The 20,605-nt window shown below is 46.4% G+C and overlaps 1 protein-coding gene across 3 annotated transcripts in view; it reads right to left on the bottom strand.

Moving 5' to 3' along the window:
* The window catches only part of Dym (dymeclin), a 279,741-nt gene that overhangs the window by 78,918 nt on the left and 180,218 nt on the right, over positions 1-20,605 (bottom strand). For all 3 annotated transcript variants that reach the window (XM_032886079.1, XM_032886077.1, XM_032886080.1), the window contains one exon: positions 11,357-11,459. In XM_032886079.1, coding sequence (XP_032741970.1) covers positions 11,357-11,459 — 103 coding nt within the window. The remainder of the gene's footprint in view (positions 1-11,356; positions 11,460-20,605) is intronic.

Genomic DNA, 20,605 nt, shown 5'->3' on the forward strand with positions numbered 1-20,605 from the left:
TGTAATAGAATGGAATGTGTAATAATGAAACAGAAGACTGCTGTGGGGCCCAGAATAGCTGTCGCTACACAGTAAGACCTTGTCTCCAAACACAAAACCAAACCCTAACCAAACAGACAAACAAATGAAACAAAACCAAACAACAACAACAAGAGACACCTGTGTAGTCGCCACCCTCCTGTTCCCTAGTTCAAAGAACAGTTTTAAAGCCATCTTGTTAGAAGCAGAATCCACAGCCAAGTTTCCAGTGAGGATGGCGGATAACTCTTATCACTGATCGACCTGCATGTACTATGCAATATAGTACTTCTTGACATTTAAGTTGGTGGCAGGCCTAGAGGCTCAAACAGATCGGGTTTTTGTTTGTATTTTGTTTAGTTTTGTGTAAAACCACTTCGTAGGTGGGTGTGTTCTAGCTGGGACAGCTTCTTTCTGGAAGCCAGCAGTGCAAAGTCACAATTGGTTATTAGCTCTCAGGCTTCTCCACAGGGGAGTTCCCTGCATCCATTCTCACCTGTGCTACCATCCTGCAAGGGGGCAGACTGGCTGGGCTTCCAGTGGAAGGGTCGCTGTGAGGTGATCAAAGCTAGTTGGGTTGGTCACTGCTTTTATGAGTTCAAAGAACAGAAATAAAATGGCTTAGACTCAGCAATAGATATGAAGAAACAGAACCCATCCCGATCACTTCTATTCAAGATCAAAGGGTTATACTTAATTGCTTTTATTTTCCCTCTGTCTATACTGACTTCCCTCGGAAGCTTGGGTTCTAAGGACAATGGGAAACGACATTATAATACGTCTCCATCGCTCGCCCTTTCTCACGCAACACAAGCCTGCATCTTCAGATTACAAAGCCAAAGCTTCTGCACACATGCCACCAGTGACATCATCTGGTCTCCTCTCACCTGGGTCACTCTGATGTGGTTTACTAGGGACCGCGCCATTTAGCTGTCTGGTTGCTCACCAACTGCATTTATTTAGTTGTCAGGCTGTTTCAGAGTCAGGCGCAGTTCATCAGTCACCTCACAGGGTACGAGTTACTCAGAGAACCTAGCTTCATTCCTGTCAGTTTGAGTATACTCCTTCACTTGTGGGCAACTGTTGCCCACAAATCTAGATGTCCTTCAACTCTTTTCCAAACTCACAGGGATACCTCAGAGAATAAAGTGAGGGGGGCTCTCTGGGAGGTGAACAGCTCGGGGGAGGCAGGGCTGTCAGGACCAGTGAGTGGCAGAGACAAGGGTCAGCTGGGTGCAGGTGCTAATCAAAGGCCCCTACGCACACCACACGGAAAACTCAGTGTGCTAGCGTCCTGCTCTTGCACCCCAGCCTCCAAACTGTGAGAAGTCAGTGTTTACTGTTGAGGTTATGACACCCTGAGCCAACCGCAGAGGCTGAAGAGGACCTTACACAGGATGGGTCACCACGGACCCAGCACGCTCGCCAGTACTGCGTGCGAAAGGAACACCACACACTTCTTAGGTCCTCTGGGAAAACATCAATTTAAGATCTCAGAAAACACCACAGGAGACTGCAGGTCGCTCAAACGCACGAAAGTAACCGAGTCTGCCTGCCTGCCGTACTGAGTTGAACAGACATGCTAGGCGCCCTCACTTAGGTGCTGATGTGTAGCTCTTGAACAGCAGCTCTCTGGAAGCAGCCGTTGTACCAACAGACACATGAAAAGCTGACCGAACCCAAAGACAGAGTGGACTCTAACACCCATCAAAGCAAGAATGCCCCGCTTTCCTACTTCCTAAGGCAAACCAGTTCCCATCACTGACTCCTCTGCACTCAAGCTTAGAGCTCGAGGAAGGCATGACTACAGTGAGTTGCCAGACTTTACTTGGAATGCACTGACTTTTAAATAATGCCATGAGTCTAATGGATGGATGCATTTCAGGGTTCTGCTCCACTCCATTATGGTGATCCTCAAATATTCCTGCAAGGATATTTACTATCCTTGTAAGAAATTTTCAAAAATCCATGAAAAAAAAATAGCTCGAACTGAATTCTCAAACACAATTTGTTTTCAGAAATTAAATCAATCAAGGAAAAGATTGAATTTCCACTCATACAATGAGTAAGATTACTGTTTTTTTGGGTCTTATTTGGAGAAACTAAAATAAAGTGCCATTTCTAAAACATTTGTAGCTTCAACTATAATCAACTGTAATAATAAGATACCAGCTCAAAAAAATTCTTTTCATTTAAGCCTCTTTTGTAATACTGCTTTTTAATAACCCTCATAATAGCCGAATTAAAGGACCCCAACAGAAATCATTCATCCCACATAAAACAAACATTGCCTTTTCTTCTTAGCTTTGCTTTACAAGCTACATTGTTTCCAGATGACGCTGGAGGGACCATGGCTTCAAGAGTGAGCCGCTGTAGTGGGCAGCTGCTCTCTATTTGCCATGCAAATCAAGGGCGAATCAAAGAACTCCAAATGGTGGACCCCTCCCCCATTAGGAACAACGAACTGAGGCAGAAAGGGAGAATGCACGCAAACAGAAAATCCAAAACGGGGTTTCCTAACCAAATAAGGGGAAACTTGGAGCCGCGACCCGGAAAGGTGCTGCTACAGCAGTCATAGGTAAGAGAACTGTTTTCACTAGGATGGAAAGAAAGGGAAAAGAGAAATTGATTAGGTTTTTTTTAAAAAAAAAAAAAAAAAAAAAACCCCACACATTAGTGCTGAATTTAATATTCATGACTTATTTTTTCTGTGCTCTTTAAACTTCACTTAGAACATTAATTAATCATTGCTACAGCAAACATGGCTTATTTCTTTTTAGAAGCCACAGGAAGGAACATAAAAATTATTTAAGTATTTTAAATGATCTTTTAAAATTCTTAAAAAGGGCCGTCTAGCATATTCCTGCAGAAGCACTGGTAAAGTCCCCTCTCCCCGACGCCCTTCCTCTCAGCACAAGCCTGCCTCACCCGCCTGAGGGACTGACTGCTCCTAGCACACAAGATGGGAGCCTGCCAACTTCAAGTTTCCAAATAATAACAGACCCAGCCAGGATCATCCTCAGAAAAACCGGAACTCCCGATTCCCAGCCACAATAGGACAATCTTATGGAGGACTCGGTCTCATGTTAAGTTAGGTAGTTTTTAGTTAGGAAATAACTTTTTATCGGACGTTGAAAAACAACTGTATCCATACAGGTGGTATGAGAATGTAGACGTTTTAAAAGGGAAATATTTCATTATAGTATTTAAACCATCAGCCTTCTGAGTATCTACCCAGAGGAAATGAAGTCAGTACCTCAGAGTTATCAGCACCCTCATTCACTGTGGCATGATTCCCAAAAGCTGAGGCAGGAAGCCATCGGATGACTGGTTCGCCAGCAAGCGCTGTGGGTACCATAACTCGATGTCGTTCAGCATAAAAAGGAATGTCTGTCATTTGAAACAGCATAGGCATGAGCTGTGTGAGAAAGACGAATGCTGTGTGAGCCCCCTCTGTATAGAACCTCGAGCTGAACTCACAGAAGAAGAGAGGAAGTAGCTAGCAGATGTTCCGAGGAAGACATGAGGTTTCCACCGTCCGACAAATGAGGCCTGTGGACTTAATGTGCAGATGTGGACTGTACTTAGGAATATTCTTAAGTGTACCTGAGATTTGCTGAGTGAAGAGATCTAAGATGTTCACTACACACACACACACACACACACACACCACACGTGCGCGGCAACCACATGAGGTAATGAATATGCTAATTTGCTTATTATGGCAAACATTTTACAGTGTATATTAACTATTCCTTGTTTATGGATGTAGAAGGAATGAGAAAAACTGAATGAGCAAACCTGGGATCTGTGCTATAGGCAGTATCTGGCAGGAAAGGATTTGGCGTAGTTTAAGCAACTCCTCAAGTACAGAGTAATCACAAAGGGAAAACAAGTTTACAACAGACCTCGGCAGACACTGCCTCAGCAAAGCAGCCTAGGAAAACAGCAGCAGCAGTGTGCACCAGCCCTGCACCCTCCCACGATGCCGGAGAACATTCTGCTCAAGAAGGGCCAGCATTAGTGCAGACCGAGGGACGGTCTCCACATAGCTCACTGGCAGTTTAGCAGTATCAAGTACAGAAGGACAAGAAATAAATACCTTGAAGACATCAGGGAGGCATGATGAACAAGTCAGTGGACCCAGGGAAGGAATGAAGGCTTAATGTTAGAATTAGTGTTTTAGTCATTTCTTAGTTTCAAGAAATTTAACATGTTCATCAAGGGGAAATGGAATGAAATAGAAGAAGTTCTTAAGCAAACAAACAAACAAAGAAACAAGATCATCATCACTACCACCACCACCACTGAAACCCTTGAAGCCAAGCCTCTGGGAGCCGGGAGAGGAGGCAGGGAGGCAGGAAAAGGGAGTCACCTGGGCTGGCAACATCCCAGGACCTTACCTATAAAGAAGAATGCCACCCTCTGTCCTCCATCTGACTCCCAGTGCTAACCATTTTATTTTTAAAGTGTATTGTCAATCACGTGTGTAAGCCAATCTAAATTTAAAAAGGACTTAGATAACGAAGGTTATTCCCACGGAATCTCTATAAAGAGTAAACTCTCTCTTTAAAAAGCCTCAGAAGAACGCAATGCATAGCTATACTCTGATGAGTGACATTTTCCCCTTTTCCTTTTATGATGGGGTGGGGGAGAAGGTGATGCACAAGGAGGTCAGAGGACAATCTGTGGGAGTTGGTTGTCCCACCATGAAGGTTCTGGGGACGGAGTTCAAGCAGCCAGCGCTGGCAGCAGGCGCCCTTCCCCACTGGGCCACCTCACTGGAGTCCCCTCGCTGGGCCTGACCCGTGCTTCAGTGCTCTGTACTTTGCCTGTTTCCTTACCCTCTACGACAGTCTGCACACTGTGCGGCTCACTAACACCTTCTACGGTCACGCTGGTGCTCACAGAACGTATTTTACTTCCTTGAAAGTGTTGATTCTTTGGTCCCACTCCTCCAAATGCTACTTTTAAAAATGATTTCACCCACTCAACAAGAGGGAAACCATGCCTGGTGGTGGAAACCTAGCCAGCTACCCAGGGCTAGGGAACTCTTGGAGGAGAGCCTATCACTGTCCCTAAATACACTCTGCATATTCGTCCTCAGCCCTCATCAAGGAAACTCTGATTTGCAACAGATGGAGAACATCACAAAACACCACAACCTCACAACACAGGGCTTTGGAGCCAGTCCCAACTGATGTATCTGCAGCGCAACTCCCAAAGCCCAGGCTCAGGGAGGCTGCGGAGGGAGGGAGGAAGGGAGGGAAGGGGGGAGGGAGGCAGGGAGGGAGGGGATTACTTAATTGTCAGAAGTACAGCTCTTTGCTGTGAGGTTGCGTCTCCTAAAGCAGTTCGAGAAGCTACACCCATGATGTCTCACCAGCATGGCTGTTTAAATACGACCGGAACAAGGAAGACACCAGTAGGCACGTTGATGTGGAAGAGGGGAGCATGAGGCCTCAAAAGCCTATGCAGCTGAGAACTACAGCAACTGAGAAATGCCAAGGGCAGAGAAACTGCCTTCTCCAGGGAAAAGCGCACCAATTGGTTATGTGACACAAATGGTCAGCCCTGAAGGCGTACCTACAAGAACATTACACGACCTTCCCACTGGTTTAGCCTATCCAGCTTGCGGGTGATTAGGGAGAAGGAGGAGGAGGACTGTACAGACAAACAGCACTTCCTCCTGCACAGGACAGCTGGTCTCACGGCTCAGCTCCGGAAGCAAGGGAGCTGGAAAATGTTGCTTTGTCATCTCACGGCAGTGGAGATGCAGTGAGGACATGGGTCCTGGTGAGTCCTCTGCCAGTCTGCATCACCCACAGTAGCCAGGAAAGGCAGGCGGATGCCAACAGGACTCAGCCTTTGCTCTCGAGGGTCACTCTGTCTTGGCTCATCTCGGGCTGCAGCACACAGTGAGCAGTTGGTCAGCATCTCAAGGTCGAGGAGAACTGAGAAGACAGAAGAGTCCTACCTGAGGTGTAAAGTACACTCAGATGTCCCGCACAGACGGCAAGTCTCTCGGTCTTGCTGCTTGCCTGTGGCTGGTGAAGGGTGGCTCTCCTGGGGTTAGACCGCACCCCATGCCACACCTACGCTCCTCTGGCCAGCAGTGCTTCCTACTCCTGTCAGGCGTAGAGGCTGCTTCTCCTAACACCTACAGGCCCAGGATCTTCCCAAACCGAGAAAGGCCGTCAAGTCCTTCTGTATCTCAAAATGCACAGAACACTGCTACAAAATGTATCTGTCCTGTCTTTAAGTGTGCTGTTTGCATCTTTACTGGTGAACTGTACGCTTTGCACATATATTCTGGATATATGATTTGACACTATTTTCTCCTATTCTGTGAGCTTGTGGGCTAACACTTCACTCTGCTGGAACTCAGTATATAAGACCAGGCTGACCTCAGACTTAGAGATCTGCCTGTCTGTCCCCCTAGTGCTGCTGCTGCTGCTTCTGCTGTGTCGTCGTCGTCGTCGTCGTCGTCGTCGTCGTTGTCTTCTTCTTCTTCTTCTTCTTCTTCTTCTTCTTCTTCTTCTTCTTCTTCTTCTTCTTCTTCTTCTTCTTCTTCTTCTTCTTCTTCTTCTTCTTCTTCTTCTTCTTCTTCTCCTCCTTCTCCTCCTTCTCCTCCTCCTCCTCTTCCTCCTTCTCCTCCTCTTCCTCCTCTTCCTCTTCTTCTTCCTCTTCCTCCTTTTCCTCTTCTTCTTCTTCCTCCTCCTCTTCCTCCTCCTCCTCCTCCTCCTCCTCCTCTTCCTCCATGTCTTATTTGAATCCTATAAAAGTGAAGTTTACATTTTCTGGAGGCAGGGTCTGTTATAGCCCAGGTTGGCCCTCAATTCACTATACACTGAGGATGACCTTGAACTTTGGGTGCTCCTGCCTCCCTCTACCTTCCAAGTGCTGGGATTTCCAGAGTACACCATCACAGCTGGGTTATATGGTAGTGGGGATTGAACGCAGGGCCTTGTGAATGCCAGGTAAGCACTCTACCCAAAGTTTTAAATTGTGATGAAGTCCAAACTATCCACGTTTTTTGTTCTTTGTGCTTTTGCTATGTCCAAGTCTTTGCTTAATCCAAACTCGTGGTGATTTACTTTCATTTGGTCTAAATACCTCATGGTGTTTGGCTGCTATGGTTAAGCCTGTGGCACATTCTCGGTTACCTGCTGTGTACGGAGTCGAACTGCGGATGCGTGGTTCTCGAGCACCTGCATAAGCTGGACACTGTTGCACCCAACACACACCGGGAAGAGTCTTTTTCAAAAGTCAAATCAAAACACGATGCAATAGGACCCAGGTCAAGTATCAACTTCCTTCAGAGGAGGTTGCTACCACCTCTCCCCTGCTTCCTCAAGGAAGACTGTCTTTTTGGACATCTATTAGGTTTCGTTATAGATTTATACAATCCACCATCTATTGAATTTTGTTTGTGAATTTGAGATTCTTTATGTGAAGTAGCATGTACTGTTCACTTCAGCCAAGCTGAGGTAATTCCAAGAGAGCAGACTTGGCGATGTTATAGTCTACAAACATGGTTGGTAGCCACGTGCATGCTTCAAAAGAGAAGATCCTAAAAGGAACTGCTTTGAAAATGACTAATACACCCCCATGTTTCTGGATATATGGGATACACTATGACCAGACAACTGTTCCATGCATGTGAACAGCACATTCTCTGCCTGGCCAAGGATGAAGAACAAACACAAGAAGCGTAAACGATAGAACAACACAGAGAAACCGGAGCTAAAGTTTCTAGGTATAGGAATCGAATCAGAATGCCCCTTACTATGCTTTGGAAAACACTGATGTTTAAGAGCAGATGTAAGTTATATAACACATGTGAAAGACTATTCCTTATTGATATCCACTGAAAGGCTGAGACAACGTACTCAATGGCGAAGCATCTTGGGGTTCCAGGCAGAACGGGGCTGACAGGCAAGCAGGACTTCATGAAAACAAGTTGCAGGAACATAGCTTTGATCTTTAGTAAACTGAAAACCAAGAGAGCCAGGAATAAAATCGGATAAGGAGAAGCTCAACGACTTTCTATCCGTTTTGAACTAAAAAGAAAAAATGCTACAACTTCTTTAGCTGCAAAAAAATCAAACTAACACATAGATCATATAGTAATCAGTGAAGAAATTTAATAAGGAATCATAGAAGTTACCCCTGCCCACCACAGACTAAAAGCAAATCTTTAGACAAAGGCAAACAATTCTCATTTCATACCACACAGATACAACTGTAAGACTTCCAACCCAGGGCATCTCTAGTGGATTCCAGTTTACAGATGGGTTATCAGCCCGCATGCGTAAGGCTCGGCACGCCGCTCAGCTGGTGAGGTGCTCATCTCGAAGGAAGCCCTGGGCTCTACTCCCAGAGCCTCAGAGCAGGTGTGGGCATCGTGCCTGTAATCCCAGCACTCAGGCTCGGGCAGTAGAGGCAGGGGGATTCAGGGAGCTGGACGGTAACTAGGCTAGAAATCTGGTCTCCTCCTAACCTCCAAATGGATTTTTTTCCAGCCTAGAAAAATGATAATATTCCACCCACCTCTCTTTCTCTCATTTTTTTGTTTGTTTGTTTCATTTTTTAAGACAAGGTCTCTCTGTGTGGCCTTTGGCTGTCCGGAAACTCACTTAGACGAGGCTGGCCGGGAATTCCTAGAGATCCACCTGCCTCTACCGTCCAAGTGCTGGGGTTAAAGGCCTGTGCCTCTACCACATGGCAATTTCTGATCTTTAAAGTACATCCAACTGTCTGGCCAGAGGACTAACTACAGCATAAAGGCAATGTATATTTAATTGATTGATTGCGTGCATGTGTGCGTACGCGTGTGTGATCATTACATACTAAAATGGTTCTCAAAGATTTCGGTCTCCAGCGACATCTTTACACATTTTCACAGTCAGATGCCCTGAAAAGCTGTCTTCATGCAGATTACACACATTGGTATTTATCCAAATATAACTTAAGACCAAGGAACACTGAAGACACAGGAATATAGAAGTACTCATTCTGTAAGCTGTTACCCATCAAACAACCTCTGGACAGAATTCATGTTCTGTAACGAGAGAGGAAGTAAAACAAGACTCCATAGAGCAGGGTCGTACCAGCATGGGCCGCTCAGCTCTGAGCAGGACAGCTGGCTATGCATCTGCTCCGCTGACTGCCCCGCCCCGCCCCGACCCTTCTCCTGAGGCCCAGCGCTGGGGTCCTTCTACCCTCTACCTGTGTCTACTTGCACCTGAGTGAGATGACGAACTTGGCCAGACACAAGGTCCAAAAGCCCTCTGAAAAAGAACAGTAACAGTGTCCTTTCAGTGCTTCTGTCCAGCACAAGTTACAGTTGTCTCACGTCCAACAGCTGCTGAGGCGATTGTCGGAGCCAAGGACATCGCCTCTGTCACAGGGACAGGATCAGTAATTTTAAAAACCATGCTCACAGTCAATGTGTTTGCTATCACGTTCTCTATCCAGGCTGTTATACATAATTGAGTGGTCTGAGTGGGACCATAGTGTTTGTAAAAGCCATTCATTGTTCCACTCACTGAGTTAAATGTGAAAGCCTTACATAGAGACATGCTCACACACACACACACACACACACACACACACACACACACACACGCCACGGAGCATTAGCCGCTCTCCCTACCACCTCCACTGCCCCCAGGGTGCACTCGACAGAGGACCAGAGTACAGTTTTTGTATTATTTTTCCCATAAGTTGCCAGGGCAGCTTCCTCATTATCTAAAATGTGAAGGAAGGGCTTCCCGTGAGGTGTTTAGACAAACATGGCTGGACTAAAGTACTAACACTAATATTTTTGTAACTTGCCGTGTTCTTTTTACGTTGTTACTCAACTGACTTGTGAATTATACAGTGTAATGAGTATAAACATTTTCTTAATAAACTCAGAAACCTCTATGCAGACCCTGAGTGTTCTATGTGTTAGGGCAAAAAGAAAAACACAGGCTTATTTTTAAGCACTTATTAAATTCTGCTAATATGGTCTCCGATCTGGTGCAGAAAGCACATCTGGGACTCCAGAGCCGCGGAGAACCTTTCCTCCTCCTCTTCCAGCTTTGCAAGCAAGCTGTCTGGGCTAGTCCAGGACACAGAAGTTTGTGGCTATTGCCAAGGATACTTAACAGGTTAAAAGAGGAGCCTGCCCATTTCTTTGCTAACAGTTTTATCCCATTCATTGTTAGCGTGTGTGTGATGCATTCGTAGGGTGAGCACACCACACTGTGCGCATGGAGATCAGGGGACAATTTTGTGGAACTGCGTCTCTCCTTCCATTTTTACTAGGTTCTGGGGGATTGAACTCAGGTCCTTAGGCTTGTGCAGCAAGCTCTTTACCTGCTGAGCCACACTCAGGCCCACTGCTGTTCTCTCAAATCACCTTTTGGATCTCTGGCACAGGTAGTGATTCTGCTCCAGTCATTCCTGTTCTGTTAGCTCTGGGCAAAGGCAGCAAGACTAGCAGAGAAGATGTGGGCCATAGCCTCATGTGCCCAGTGTTAGGTCGAGGGCTGTGGGGACAGGTCACAGTCAGAGTTCCCCTGTGATCCTAGGGAGCAGGGGCTTAGGACTTACTGCAAAGTTTATAGACGAAGAAATCCGCTAAGTCAGTAAGAACTGTGAGGTTCAATATAGAATTCAAATGTGTATCACAAAATGTGTTCTGCCATTACCATCATACCTGTGATTGGCAAGGACCATTAAATATGACCACTTCCTCTAAGAAACATTAATGTGGTACTCTGATTAATGGAAAAAAACTATTAGGGGGACTTTAAGATACGTAAATTCAACATGTTTCTGTGGAATAAATAAATGCACAGTACTAATGCAAAATTCAAAAATATTGTCTGGGTTGGGGATTTAGCTCAGTGGTAGAGTGCTTGCCTAGTAAGTGCAAGGCCCTGGGTTTAGTCCCCAGCTCCGGGAAAAAAAACAAAAAAAACCCCAAACAAACAAAAATACTGTCTAAGGACAAAGTTTGTACAGATGAACCAAATTCAAGGCCCCTCCCCCCCCACTCCGCGCCTTTTAAGGTAAGACCTTTTCCCACCTCTCTGGTTTAAGGTAGGGCCTCTTCACACATCTCTGGATATCTTCTTCTGCTTTTGTAGAATTGGTTTGAGAGGGTTTTTTGTTTGTTTGATTCAAGTACTAGGATTCCTGATTATTAACAATGACCACTTGACGTTGATTTTCTTCAACTACTTCACTGAAGATGTCTAAGGGGCAGTCAGACTTGGAGAAGTTCAGTAATTCATGGATCTAACAGTACAGAGGAAATAGTGACCAGGACAAGGCAGCTACTCACATAATCTGGGAGAGGGACATCGCTGGAGCTCAGGGAACCTCTCAAGGACTGCGTGGCTTGCTCCAGAACCTTGTTGTGTTTTTTAGACAGCAAAGAAAACAAACTGAAAAACACAAGGAAAAGCCAATTACACCAAGAAACACATCCCTCCTTCTCTAGGCCTGACATGGACTGACATAGTCCCAGAGCACAGTAATTATTCTGAAATCTCTGACAGTGATGTCAGGGGCAAAACAGGTTTATTGGGTAGGCTGCTGCAAAAGCAACTGACTAGGCCGTCCCCGAGTACTTCCAGAGGCACAGCAATACCTCTTCCCATGCCTATGCTAACAGCAGGATCGATAACACTGTTTATATAGAAAATAGAGTAAGGGGGTTGTTTAAATAACAAGGGTCTCGCTGAAAAAGTTTCACAGGCTAAAGCCATATCTTAGACACAGGGAAAATTCTTAAAAGACCACTACAGTGGAAAAACAGGACAGAGATAAGAAAATCCAGGACAGGAACTGGACTATGGATGACGGCCTCGGTGCACGCCACTGTAGGATGCTCCGGCAGGTGGGCCTTCACAGTCTACTCTTCAAGTCGGTGTTGGCCCAGTCTGTCTCTCTACTGTTACGGGACACAGGTGTGCAAGAGGACATTTCTCAGGAAATGTGATTCTATTTTTTTAATTAATTAAGTAATTTATTTATTTGGAGGAAGGGTGACTTTAAGGATATATTTGATGATGTTTCTACAACTGCTCATGACAGGTTAGTTGGTAACAGATGAACTTCCCTGTAGTAATCAAGTAAAACATAGAAGAGACACAGAGACACAGAAAATCTGAAACGTAAGATTGTGATTCTTAAAGCGAGACAAACATGAGCAGCCAGCGATGGCAAGTTTCTCTCTAAGGAAACGGTCTAACCTGGACTACGGTTCAGAAAAGTAGGAGAGGAGAGTCTGGGAAAGCCATCGCCTGAACTTGCAGAGCTCTGCACGAGAGAGGAAGGAACTGCAGGACACGCCTAGCAACCTGAGTGTCTGGAGAAGTGCTGAGCTGTACCCACGACAGCAAGAACCCATCCCCGCACAGGAACTGGTGAGGGGCCACACAGTGAACTGGTTTATATAAATGAGACTGGTAACAGACTGAGAACACAGACGCTCCCACAGCCAGCTGGCAAAAGTCCCTGTCCCAACCGAGAGTGGCAGCTCAGGTCTCAAATGGTCACGCACGTTAGCAATGTTTGAGAACGTGGATTATATGACCTAAGAGGCATCTTAACAAAGCTGTAAGTGAGTAAGTTTCAAAGAATAAAGGTTATTTACATTAAAGGTAAGTGGGTTAAATGCTCCAATTGAATGTGTCTTTTCATCAGACTGGATGAATGTCAAAACCTAACCATGTGCTATTTAAAAGAAGCACTTACAAATCTAAAAATGGATAGGAGTTTGTAACTCTAAGAAAGCCAGGTGACCATGTTAACTGCAGACAGCATAGACTGAAGGATAGGATTATTATTATTGTTGTTGTTGTTATTATTATTATTATTATTATTATTAGTAGTAGTAGTAGTAGTAGCAGCAGCAGCAGCAGCAGCATAGATAAAGAGAAAGATTTTATCTTAGTGAAAGCCGATTCATTAAGAAGACATAATTTCAAATGTGTATGTCTAGCATGAGGGCCACAGTATGTATTTAATGCACACACACACACACACAAACACACACACACACACACACACACACACACACACACACACGCTCTAACAGTATCTGTGCATAGTCACATAGTAACAGTAAGTCTATGTATCTAATAAATAAAAACTCTATGGGTTTGATGAAAACTTAAAAAATAAAGTCAATTCTGATTCTATATATTAACTCAAGGTGTGATTCTGAGGTATGAGGTTCTCCACTTTAACCTGAGGTATGATCTGTAGTATTATTTTAAATGCTAACTCTGTGACTCTAGTATTCCTCACTGATGATCTTGTGAATAGAACACTGACTTGAATGTCAATTTTGGAAAGGCCCTCACTATTTCCGATGGGTCAAGTGGGATAACTCACGAAGCTGAGACCAGTAAACATTCGTTCTAGATGAGAGGGCTTTTGTCTATTTGTTTTTGGCTTTTGGTTTTGGCAACACTGGGGATTGACCTAAGGGGCCACACAGACGGGACCCGGGCTCCACTACTAAGCTAGTCTTAGACTGCTTTTCACTTTAGATTTTCCTCCCATCCCTCTCTCTACAGTGTCAGTGCTTGGCATTAAACCCAGAGATGGATACGTGTTAGGTAACCATTCTACCACAGGACTGCACTCCTAGCCTTAAGTTTAACTAACATTCTTGGCTTCTCAACCTGTTCTGGGTAGGAGACTCAGGTCTCATACCGTTCGAGGCAACCACATCGCTGACTGAACCATCTTCCCAGCCCAGGGTCGTTGAGACTACAAGCTGTTTGGTGGCCAATTCTAGCATAGGACAAGCATGGCACAACTCAGAGACATAAACTGGACACCCCAAAGAGCACAAGAGTGGGGAGGCCTTCGAGGAGCTGGGTGCAAGAGGAGGGGCCAAGAGGAAGAAAGCATGGCCTCTTGCTGAAGTTGCAGCTCGGGGATGCTGGGCTGTTCTCTCAGCTCACAAACCAGGGGATGTCCGAGTTTGCGTCCTTTCCCTCTTTCTGTGGAAAAATCACTGGAAATGGTTTCCTTTGGAAAAGACAGGCCAGTTTGTTTGTTTACTTTACCAGGGAATACTAGCAATCTGCTTCCCTTGTTGGGAGACCAAACAGGGGAATGAGCTGCAATCCCAGCATAAGGAGCTTCCGCTGAGCACGCGGGAAGATCTGCTGATTAAGGGTATCGAGTCCTGAGGCACACTTCCCCAAGACGCTGTGCTTATGGTTCCAGCTTTAAGAAAGTTCGTGCAAGAACAGACAACGTGAGGTCTCCTCCAGTTCTACCATGAATGAGACACAGAATTCACACTCACTCGAAGTTGTTAGTCTCATGCGACTTAACAGGCTCCCCCCACACTAGAGTTGCTGCTTGCAAAATCTTGTGTGCGCTTTTTTTAACATTCTAATTTTGGCTTTCATTTAGCATTTTTAAGGCAAAATGACCTAAATTTATAGGAGAATGACTTGCAAATTGCAGAGTGAGAAAAGTAACTTCTGCTTAAGCTCTGCATTCCAAATGCTCAGCCCTGGTTTGGTGCTGGTTAAAGCAGTGGAGATACAGGATGGCTACACCACAGGAAAGGCTGGCCACAGACGGGATGGGAGCTGATCCTTAGGGTGACTGGGACTCAGTCAGAGGGGCTTAACACCAAAAGTACCCGTCTAAAGCCAGAGAAAGATGAGCTTTTCTTGAAGTGCAATAATATCCACTATAAACTGGACATTCAGTGAGAAACTGAAACCGACTAAAACAGGTCTCTCTTCTCTCTCATCACGTGCGCGCGCCCCACACACACACACACACACACACACGCACACACACGCGCGCATGTGTGCGACACTGTACACTTAGAAAAAGGTCTCATAAGAAAGAACGTGCTATCCCGAGGAGACCAGAGCCCCTGCCAAGAGACAGCACCGCACAGGATAGGCAGCACGTAAATAAAAACTGTGCGGTCAGTCCAGACGGGGACGTGCCGAGAAGATCACAAGCTGGCGTGAATGGCTGCAGCTGAGGTGCACAGATGGCAGGAGAGGAGACAGAACGAAGACAGTCTGAATACAGACTGTGAAGAGACACCCACGGCACATCCAAAACCCTGGGCTTTGTTCTAGACAGTTGAGGAGCTACTGTGAAATGCTCAAAGAGACATGGTCCCAGCCCAGGGAGGTCAAGCCTAACGGGGTAAATTTTGAAAAGGGCGAATACTCTGCCAGAACGCTCCAGGGGTGCAGCGGCGGAAGGTTAGGTGCAGTCCATAGAGGAAATCAGGCTTGGCTGCAGCCAAGAGTGATCTGAAGGCTGAACCAGTATACAGGTGAGCCAAGAGACCATACAGCTTACAAAGAGACATGGGTGAGACGGGCAAAAGAGGAAGCTAGCGAAGGCAGCAGCAAGTGATAACAGCAGCCACCACCCGCCTTCCTGGACAACAGAGGTGGCATGGGATGCAAGTGAGGCCTGCACCCACACCTGATGGAGAACAGGAAAGAGTGATGTCTGACTGATGCCTTAAGTAACAACCAAGAGTTGGCCACGCAAGCCAGGCAGCGTGATGGCTGGCGGACAAAGCTGGGTGAAGGCAGAGAAGCCAGCAATGAGGCAGAGGCAGCAGAGACCACACGTGGATGTGTGTAACCTCTTATTACTGAACACAGAGCTCCGACCTCACCCGGAGACCCAGAGATGTCCATGCCAGCAGACTGTAGTAAGAGACGGAAGTGAAGGACTGTGTCTGGTAGTGGGTGGGTACACGTCTCCTTCCCTTAATGGTGGTCACAGTGTCCCCTCCGTGGAATCCTGTGACACGGATGAAGATCTAAAGCCACAGACTGAGGAGGAATCATTAACTACTGTCTCTTTAGAAAGATTCCTCTCCCCTGGGGGGAAAGACAAGAGAACAGAAGCAGAAATAGACAGCCCTAAGGGAACATTTTCCGCTTCTTAAGAGGGAGACTTGAGTGGGAGCTGACAGGAGCCATTTGGAAGGCAAAAGAAAGGACCCCAGGTAATTGGGGTTTTCCAGAAATCCCTGGCCGATGAACAGCTATGAACAGGGAGACGTGGGAGGACAAAGCAAGGACAGCAGCCGTGGGATCTGCAGCGCAGGCCCTGCACCAGCACCACCCATCGCATAGTTGGGAAGGTGGGTCTGACTGCAACCCATGTCCCCTCTCCATTTTTAAAGGGGTGACACACTGAAGCAAGGGTAGGTTAAGTAACCTCCCTAGGCACATGGCACTGAGGGGCAAGACTCAGGAGTCAAGCGCAGGCGCCTTGGTTCCTGAATCTGTATGTCTAACAGTTCTGCCAGGAATGACCCCTTTCCCCATCCCAACCCTTCCCCCCAAGTCCCTCGGGCAAGCTGCTCAGGAAGACCACTGAACAACCAGACGGCAGTGTTCAAAAGACAGCGAGGGGACTAGGTGTGGGGAGAGGTGGGGACAACCTACACTAGGAGCAATCCCAGAAGTGAAGGCGATCACCCACATGACAATGTGCAAGCAGTGTGAGCAATGGCACGCAGGACAGGGAACAACTAAAACCACAGGCAAGCATCGGCTACTGGCCACGTCACCCGGTGCCAGAGGCCAGGACTCAGCAGAGTCATCTCAGGGGAGCGAATGGGTAAGAAACGCAACCACGACCCTGGACTTGCTCTAAGGAAGAAAGCAATGGCGGCCTTCCCAGTTGTATAGGGGACAAGAGGCAGGAGCTGGGCGGCAGAGGTCTATGTGTACCCTGAGGTGCAGCTCCAGCCAGTCTCCCTACCCCTGTGGAAGAGAAGCCTCCCTCCCTGCCTCTGACGAACATCCCTGCTCACTGGGGGCTCAGGTCTGCTCCTACGTCCTACCTCACGTTCAAACAGCTTTATTACGAATAACCTTTGCACATGACACAACGAGTTTTGAAAAACATAACCATTCACATAACCCATCAGAATGATCAAGATGGGCAGCAGTGCTACTTCTCCAGAAAGCTCCACTGGGCCTTTCGCAGCTGGTCTTTCTGTAATGCAGCCCGCTTCCGACTAGGCAACCTCGGACACATGCTGTTGCCTCTTCTAGACTCTCACACAAATAACACCAGACCAAATGCTGGCCCTGAGTCTGCCTTTCTCACTCAGCACAGTACTTTTCAAATCTGCCCAGGGTCTGAGCATCCATAATCCATCCCGCTGAACCCTCAAGCAGTGGCCTATGGCAGACCTCAAGCTTCCTATTCACTAGCTGCTTCCAGGGTCAGGCCACTCTTCTGCTGAACAAGAATGGCCCAGTTGCCTATTGCCCTGTCTCTTGAGTAGAGTCCTGCCTGGCCCTTGTCTATCTCTGCTGACCACCAGCTCCCCTCGCTCGGCGTTTTCCCTGTAGTCGGCTGTGCAATCCTCTGTCCCCTAAAAACGGAGCTGCTTTTCTTCTTAAGCCGTAAGGGGCTTGCTTCTTTTTTTTTTTTTCCCCCGGAGCTGGGGACTGAACCCAGGGCCTTGCAGTTGCTAGGCAAGTGCTCTACCACTGAGCCAAATCCCCAACCCCATGGGCCTGCTTCTTTATATACCTTGGGTATAAGCCCTTTATCAGACATGTAGTATATGAATATATATATGTACACATATATATAATATGTATATCTTCTTAAGAATCTTTCTCCCCCTGAGATCAGGTCTCACAACTCTGGCTGTCCTGGAACTTACTTTGTAGATCAGGCTGATGTGGATCTCTGAGATATCTGCCCACCTCTGCTCCCTAACACTAGACTACACCACCACAACTAACTTTATTGATTAAGTGTGACTCTATTGCTAGACTCTATGATTACGGTGACTGTGCTTCTGCTCTCTCTCCTGAATGATTCACTCTTAGACCATATGTTTAGAAAGTACTCTGAAAAAAGCATGGCGAGGAAGGTGGTTGGGGAGAAGTTTCTAGAAGACCATATCACCTTTGGGTATGCCAAATTTGAGATGCCCACCCATCAGACAAGCAGAGTTCAAGGAGACAGCGGGTGAGTCTGGGTTTAGGGCAGGTGCACACATGTGGGAACTGTAAATATAGCACCTGAATTTAACATCATGGCAAGAGACGACAAAAGTCCGAGACAAGAAATAGGAGGGCGGTAAGGGAAGTGGATGATTGTGTATTCTAGAACTCAGGCAATTAGGACCTCGAGGTTTCAGATCCCAAATGCAAGCCTGACTGAGCATCTATACGTTAAACATCAGATCTTCCGTTCCCACACCGGCCTTCCTGTATTTGGCAGAAGCAAAGAGATGCTTTACTCTTAACAAACGGGGGACCTGAGAGACTAGTGTGTGTGTGTGTGTGTGTGTGTGTGTGCGTGTGCACGAGTCACTGAAAGACAGCAGCTTGGGCGTCTCTGACTCAGAGAACGCCATCATCCCGCTTAGGGAGCAGGGAACGGAACAGCATGAAGATGAATGGATCTACAGGCCTGACCTCCGAGAGCCCAGCCAGTCACTGCCCCCAGTGCACTGAACTTCCAACTGGTCCTTTCGGGCTACATTTTAAAATAGAAACTCTTTGCCAAAGATCCCCAGAGAGCACCACTGACATGACAGGGAGAAACGCTGCGAATCGCTTGCTCAGCCAGTGAGGGAAAGCACAGCAGCGTACACATGTGTAAGGAGCGGCAGACAGACAACCGAGAACAAAACCGATCTCTTACAAGACGGGAAGATGAGAGCAGAAATGACGAGTTTAATAATACGGTTGGAATTTGAGAACAACAACAATAAAAAGATAAAGACACAGAAAAAGCAGCAGAAAAATAACACCTAAGAACCGGTCCACACAAGCTAGCTAACATACGGCTTTTGTGTTTAGGAACAGAAAAATGGACATTGTTAAATAATTATTTATCCAAAGTCCTCAGGACAGAAAACAATAATTTCTACAATAAAAGACTCTAATTAAAAACAAACAAACAAAACCAAAAAAAAAAAAAATCAAACCCCCCCAAACCAGAAAAGAAGTCAAAACAGATAAAACCTCCATCATAGCACAGGGCCATAACTTCAAAGCCACCAGAAACTAAAACCTGAGGGGCAAAGAGGCAGCCAGGCTTTTGTTTTATGAGACTAGGTCTCACTACATAGCTTTGTTGGCCTCAAATTTATAGCAATCCTCCTGCCTCTGCCTCCCGAGTGCTCCACACCAAGCCCAACTTCTTCTGCCTTCTCATCATGTTTCAGTGAAGGGCCCTGGCTTCCTCCCAGCCCATCTCCCATAGAATACCCACAAAATACAAAGCAAGTTCAGGCCAGCTTGGGCTCCTTTTTCAAGGAAAAGAGAAATCTGTCTATATGTGTCTAGGATTCTTGACGGATCCACACAGAAACGTGCTTTAGGAAGGAAAACTGGATGTGAGATGTCAAGCATCCCTCTATGTCCTTATGTTGAGTTTTATGTTTTCAAAAATAAGATAGCTGGACAGCAAGATGGCTCACAGGGTACAGGTAACTGCCACTAGGGCTACTGAGATTAACTGCAGAGCCTGCATACATACAGGCAGGCAGGCAGACAGACAGACGAACAGATGGGCGCGCGCGCGCGCACACACACACACACACACACACACACACACACACACACACAGTGTAAAAAACTACAAGCAAAGCTCAGGCACTGGCAGGCAGTTTTTTATTTCAGAATAAAGTTGAGGTAAAGACGCTCTATATGAATTGTTTAAGAAGGTGAACACCACCTTGCTTTATGTCCGTGAGGATGATGGGACAGGGATAAGAGGATGGGGCATGCAGAGTGCCAGAGGGGCTGCTCCATGCTGCATTTCAGTCTTCTGATCAGAGATAAATAAGGATTCTCCTTTATCCAGAAGCATTTGCTGCTGCTTCTCAGGAAAACTTTCCTGTCCATTCCAGGAAAGTTGACAAGACAAGGTTCTGACAGGGTTTGCAAAGACAGTTAGATGAAACCAAAAGTGAGAGAGAGGGTTGAGAGTGTGTGCGTGTGCATGTTGGGTGACTGCAGTAAACGTGGGAAGGAGGTGAGGACTGAAGCACCTTTGATAAAATAGACATTATCACGTCTGTAGGGTGGAAACATTTGGTTGGTGGCACTCGCCTCTTATGGGCATGGCATTCAGGGGAAGGAACTCTTCTTAAGCTCTTCTCTCCATCTATTGGCCTCCGTTAAAGCTCTGCTCACAGCTCTTCCTAAGCCACTACAGACCTAGTAAGTGCAAGGCAGACATCCCATGTCGTGTTGTGTTGTAAGCACTGAGCCCTTCACGTCGGCTGAGACTGTCTTTGCTGACTGGTCCTCTTCTCTTCTAGCTTCATACTCCAAAGAGAGAAACTTCAAAGCTATTCCTGCCTCACAGGATAGAATCTTATTTTTAAGGACCTTAAGCTGAGGTAAAGTGATGGTTAACAAAGCAGCTATCTTTGCTAAGAACGGTGGCGTAGTATAAACAGGGGCTCTAGGCAAAGCTGGTTGCCCATCTACTCATTTCACTGTCTCAGTGACCATAAACTGGTGACACGAAAAACAACCACCTTAAAATTAATTTCTAAGACAAGTGTTCAAACGGTGTTCAC

Source organism: Rattus rattus, chromosome 15 (assembly GCF_011064425.1).
Source record: "Rattus rattus isolate New Zealand chromosome 15, Rrattus_CSIRO_v1, whole genome shotgun sequence".
In the NCBI taxonomy this organism is placed as follows: Eukaryota; Metazoa; Chordata; class Mammalia; order Rodentia; family Muridae; genus Rattus; species Rattus rattus.